At 38.5% G+C, this 5937-nt stretch overlaps 1 protein-coding gene across 1 annotated transcript in view; it reads right to left on the reverse strand.

Annotated features, from left to right (window-relative positions):
- The window catches only part of TMEM59 (transmembrane protein 59), a 6141-nt gene continuing 204 nt past the window's right edge, over nucleotides 1-5937 (reverse strand). Inside the window, exons 2-7 of the mRNA XM_009701966.1 lie at nucleotides 3766-3860; nucleotides 3411-3563; nucleotides 3050-3134; nucleotides 2644-2728; nucleotides 1729-1837; nucleotides 1-977 (exon numbers count right to left, since the gene is read on the reverse strand). Coding sequence (XP_009700268.1) covers nucleotides 822-977; nucleotides 1729-1837; nucleotides 2644-2728; nucleotides 3050-3134; nucleotides 3411-3563; nucleotides 3766-3860 — 683 coding nt within the window. The 3' untranslated portion in view covers nucleotides 1-821. The remainder of the gene's footprint in view (nucleotides 978-1728; nucleotides 1838-2643; nucleotides 2729-3049; nucleotides 3135-3410; nucleotides 3564-3765; nucleotides 3861-5937) is intronic.

Consider the following 5937-nt stretch of genomic DNA (forward strand, 5'->3'; position numbering starts at 1 on the left):
TATAGTCGATACTTTCTATACAGTCAATTTTATTTGTCTGTTCTCATTTCTCAGGAATCAACTTGTTTCTGTAAATGAAGTTACAAGACTAGAATAGTTAATCAAGAACAGAAAGTAGAATTTCTTCAGAAAACACAGGCGCTAATTTTACAAGCAATTTAAGACTCAAAGGCTAAAGTTTGACAAAATAATTGCCCATGTCATGTTCTGGGTGTGAACAAACAGGGATATGTCCGTAAGTTTTAACAAAGTTTCCATCTTTCACAAACTGAGTTCTACCCTACAGTACCTCACAAATGCTTTCCATCTCAGATATTGCCACACTGTAGAAAAAAATATATTTCTGTTTTTGGAGACAGGGTTGTTGTGCATGGACATTAACAAGTACAAAAATTCAGCAGATTATTTTATAATATTTTCCTCTTAACTACAATAAAAGTGCAACACTAAAAAGGCATCTCCTGCCTACTTAAAGTTTCTTATACCTTTACAAAGCTAACTCTGAATGTACACATTACATCCTAGAACACACAAGTTTGAACGTGTCATGGCAGAAGTATGGAAAGCATGCTTACAGCCTTTGTAAGCAAAAAGACACATAGCAAACACCAGTGAAAAGTGATTATGTCTAGGAACAAACATAAATTCAACATATCCGAATCTTCACTACTAGTTGAAAACAAAATCCCATTACATTTGTTGATTCTGTAACTTGGTTTGCATTTAAAGACTGGCTGCTAAACTTCTCATCTGAAGAACCACCACTAACAATCAGGAGTTGCTAACTCTGTTAGAATTAGTCTATTGGATCCAATGGAGATTTAAATTGCTGATTGAGCCAGATTGACTTTTGTAGGAAGAGGTCCTGCTTCTTCATGTTCCTCCGTCTTGCATCTAACCACAACAAGCGCAGAGGATGGATATCTGTTCAGTTTTTGTTCATTCATGTATTCCAAATCTCCATAGATGCTCAGCTTCTGAAACATTTAAACAATTTACTTTAAAACACTCTCCATACTGTGAATAAAATGCATTTCACTATGCAACTACATTCCTAGTTCTGATGGCTGCAGCCCTTCAACACAAGTTAACCTAGGCTTTCTGTAACATCTGAAATTAACGGCTAGAACTAGATTTGAGTCCCAAAGAAACGTATTAGATCTGCCAGAACAACAGCAGATACAGTGCTTGTGTAACAGCTCCTTTAGCTTGCAAATACTGTGAGCCTTGCTTATTTCAGAAGTGCGGGACTCTCTGGGCACTAGGAGAGTGCCGGTTCCCCTCTGATCAGACTTTCTGAGCTCACCAATATGCTGTCGCTTCTGTTCTCACTGTTGATCCTCCTGGATTAAACCCATACTGGGTTCCAACATTCAGTATAGCTTTATTCCCAGAGAAATTAGAAGCAGCTTCCATTTGTTAAGAGTAATCTGAAGGCTGTTGAGAGGAGAGCGCTACAAACCAAAAGACATCATATCTGGGCTGCCTGAGTAAGGCTCAGAGCACGTATCAGCCACAGGAATGAGCAAGAATTGCTCAGCTATAAAATCATCATTTAAATAACAAAATTGGTTTGCTAACCACATCTACAAAATAAAAAAACAAAAAAACAAAAAAACTCTTTCTAGTTGAACTTCCTCCAAACATTTTTTAGTCTCTAAACAGCTGTAACATAAAAGTAACACAATGAATAAATTCAAAATATTGTAAGTTATAAAATAGCAGTACCTCAGATGGAACATACTGCTCTACAGCTGTAGCTACAGTTGCGCAACAAATCCAAAGCAGCACCAACACTGACAGGACGAGGGTAGTGGTTAAAATCCAACTGGAATTTCTGAAATTAAAAGAATGTTACTAGGTTTCATATACTGAATACAAGACAATGGACCCTCTAAAAAGTTTGGCTCAATTTTGACTGCATTTCCTGCTGAAAAAATCTAGCTCTTCCAGCTACATAGTCCACTTCAGACTCCTGGGTACTCTAATGCCTATTTAATATCTGACTTGAAAGACACAAGACTTGCTAGATTGGGCCCTAAGCATCCTCCCATTTATAGTTTTAAAAACAGATTTTTTTTGTTACACATTTGGAGTGCAATTCACTGAACCTGCATGTGTAAACTTTTAAGTAGAAAGTAATCAGAGTAAAGTAAAGAAGAACCAAAATGCTGATCTTCAGCAAAGCTTTAATAAAGATATACTGGGTACTTTCAGCCTGGAAATGAGACTTAACAGTGTCTTTCATACCAGACAATCCCAAAACATAACCCCCCCCCCCCAAAAAATGGTGTTATAAACAAGTGCTTTGCTCTGAAACATATCCAGAGCTAAAGAATAGGCAAAACACAGTATTGATTAAACAGTCACAGAACACACTCAAAAACCAGTGTAGGAAAATATCAATATGATGTTCACTTGAAATGGAAAGGAGAATCAGAGTTCGCAGAATAGCCTGCAGATAACACGAGGTCAGCACAGAAAAGTAGCAATAACAAACCGTCAGATACACAACTTTAACCTATGCATCCTGAACCTAAAAGACTTGTAGCACTTTGAGATCTTGCAACAGTGTCCCCATATACACAGAGGGAAAGGCCATTATCCTCCTTACTAGGTACAGACATGCTAAAATATACATACATGGAAAGACATTTGAAAAAGCTGTCATTTGCTCGCTCTTCAAAAAGTCCTCGGTATGTCTGTGAACTTCCTGGACGTAGGTCTGCTGAAATACAACAGCAGAAACACCAGTCAGGAAAGCAATAAAAGAGAAGACCCAAACGCCACACAGTTTGTCTATACAGAAAGCATAAAAGGAAGCTTTTAAAATGTCCCTAGCTTGCATGTTTCTATTTCCAGCAGACCTTGGTTTCTACCACAGACTTTGCCAAGTGTACATAGCACAGTCTACATGGCAAACAATTATATTTCAGCTTTCTAAAAATTTGTGTTCGTGTGCCACCCGCAACTTTTTTTTTTATTTTACTTTTTTTACGTGACAGGGAAAATTTGCATTTGCTCTTCCAAAGCACAAAGAACAACTTACAGGCTGTTTTACTCAGCGACAAGGATCCTCTTGTATCTCCAGTCTCCTGATCAAGCTGTGGAACATACTGTACTTCTGGCTTTGACTAAAACAAAATAAGGAGTTAGGAGATCCTGCTAGCAAGCTTCCACTGATCTTGATAATCTACATCTTCAGAACTAATACAGAAGTTAACCTTAAGACATGCACCATTCACTTAAATTTGATTTCCCCCACCCCTACGGTGGCCCTAAAGGCAGTGAAATACTAGCAAAAACGAAACACTTCTGATAGTGCTCTATAGTCTTTTCTGTGACTAGAAGGAGCAGAGTTAAACATTTAGCAGCCAGGACACCTTATTCTCAATGAAAGAGGCAAGCACCTGGAATATGACAATTTTGCCATCATCTGCTTGAAGGTAGAAAGTCCATGAGGATGTTATGAAGCTCTGAGCTGAATCCATCATGTCACTCCAGAATGATCTCACCAGTGTCAGAGGAAAGAGGAGGTGAATTCTTGGCATCAGGGACATTAACTGCAAGCACAAAATAAACTGGTTTTCCATTTGTTTTTATATGAAAAGGACAGAAGTCATGTTCTTGCTCACCCCTCGTCCCATGTCTAGATTTCAGTCTTTAGGAAGATCTATTTTCCATTTCCAGAGATTTAAAAAAGAGAAGACACATGCTGAACAGAAAACAAGTAGGTGGTATTTGAAAAACATGTCATCTACTTACTTGCTCTTGCCTTAACTCAGCAAATGGCAATTGGTTCTGGCATCCAAGATGGCAAGCATATTGTTCATCAGATTGGGAGTATGCTTCAGTACAGGCTGCAAGGAAGAAGTTCCCCAAATGAGAAGATAAATTCTGCATTATAGTTAAGAAAACATTTTCAGTATAAGTTGGATCAGAAACCAAGCAGCAGTTAAGAGACTGACAATCCCATTTGCAGGGAAAGATATGGCAGTCACTCCAAGGGTAGCATTTGCTCTGAGGTCTAATGAACGTTAAGAAATCAGAGCTTGGACAGATGAAGCAGTTGGAATCTGAATGCAATCAGAGCAACCGATCACAAATGTTACCTTGGCCAAACTCGGGGATGCAAGTTTTCATTGATCCTCCCACTACCACTATAGTTTTTCCTCTACATATCACGTAAAACATGAATTTTTACCTCAGAGAACAGAGGTGGAATCCTAAAAATAATAGAGGAACCATCAGTCCATTAAATCCCTTCAAGGTAACAGCAGAAGTAATGGTATCACAGGAAAAATCAAAGGAGCATTTTCCTGCTAGTGTGATGAGTACAGAAACTGCATTGAAAGTATTATGGAATAATTTTTGATGAAAAATGAAGCCACTCTTTGTTTTACAGATAGCTGCTATTAATTGTTCGCTGGGGATCATGAAGACCAAGAAACCTAAATTATTCAGAGAGAATAATTTAGATTATTCTGCCCATGGAGAAATAAGGCAGACAATATATGGGCATAGCTCTTCCCCAAAACTCTAAAGCTTCAGTGAACAATGCTGCAGTACTACCTGAACTAAAGAACCAAACCAAGCAGCAACACAGAGGACAGCAGCTCCCCCAGTTTTCGGCAGGAACAAATGGACCATCGTAAAGGCTAAGAAGCTGGCAGGAAGCATGGCATCAGCAGCTAAACATTTGAGTATTCAGCTAATAGCACCTGAACAGCAATTCCATGGTAAAACTGCCACCAAACTAGTGTTTGTAGGCATAAAGAAGCATCAGAAGACAGAATTGAGCAGATCAGCCAAGATACATCTTGCCAAGCACAGAATACTTAGTCAGGGCACCAACCAACAGATTATAGAACATAAGCCAGCAAAAGACAACAGCCTCAGGAAGGAGAGTTAAACCAGAAAGTAGGCAACTGTTCAATTACCTCTACATGTGGTCTATTCCTACATTACCCTTTTTTATGGCACTCTTTCATGTGTGGTTTGACAACTAGACTGACATGCTGTATCACAGCTACACGCAGTGTATGACAGACTAGAGCATTAGCCCATTTCTACAGTATTTAATGCAGTTTTGTATCACATTAGCATCTTTGCATGTCAGGCTTTCTACTTCCCTGCCTTCCATCAGCTCCGTGAGCTAGCCACTAGCCCTCTTGTTTTTATGAGCTACTGAGAGGATAAAAGTCTCCTTTGAGTGCTGGCTTGGTGCTTAATTGTATCAGACATATAGGCAGAGAGTTCCCACCTTTCCTGCTTTGGGTGGTTATGTTCCACTTAATCTCTGAATAAAACTGTGAATTAGCTGCCTCAGTATTATTGGATGAAAGTTCTATACAATTCCAAAACCAATATTAATTGGCCTATAGTACACATATTTCATCTCCACTGTGAAATTTTTGCTCTAACGCAGACAAACTGAGAGAATCAGTCACCAGTATTCAATGGCCTACTTCAAACAAAACACGTATCTCGATCCCAATAGTTTAGCTGTAGGTAAACCTCAGGGTGTAGCCTAGACCACAAGTTACAAGGCAGACAGCACATTAAGATCTGTGTTCTTACTCCATCCGAACAATTCACTTTTATACACAAGTTTGTCAGGAATGGTAAATGGGACCGATTGTTGCATGGAATTATTAAAGGAAAAGTGTTAATTTGACTGGATTTTTTTTCCCCCGCCATTTTGTGTTTTCTACGACAAACTGTTTACAGTAAAATAAAGTATTTCTAATTTATTTACAGAGACTGATGATACTTAAGAAATTCAGGAAAATAGCAACAGGTAAGGAAAAAGACACAGAGAACAGACAACCTTTCCCTAAGATTTTTTTTTTTCATATCCTCTACAAAAACTTCAAGACATTGTTAAACAAAACCAGAAAGCAACTGAAGTAATCCCACCAATTTAACAACACCCTT

Source organism: Cariama cristata, unplaced genomic scaffold (genome assembly GCF_000690535.1).
Source record: "Cariama cristata isolate BGI_N322 unplaced genomic scaffold, ASM69053v1 scaffold15750, whole genome shotgun sequence".
In the NCBI taxonomy this organism is placed as follows: Eukaryota; Metazoa; Chordata; class Aves; order Cariamiformes; family Cariamidae; genus Cariama; species Cariama cristata.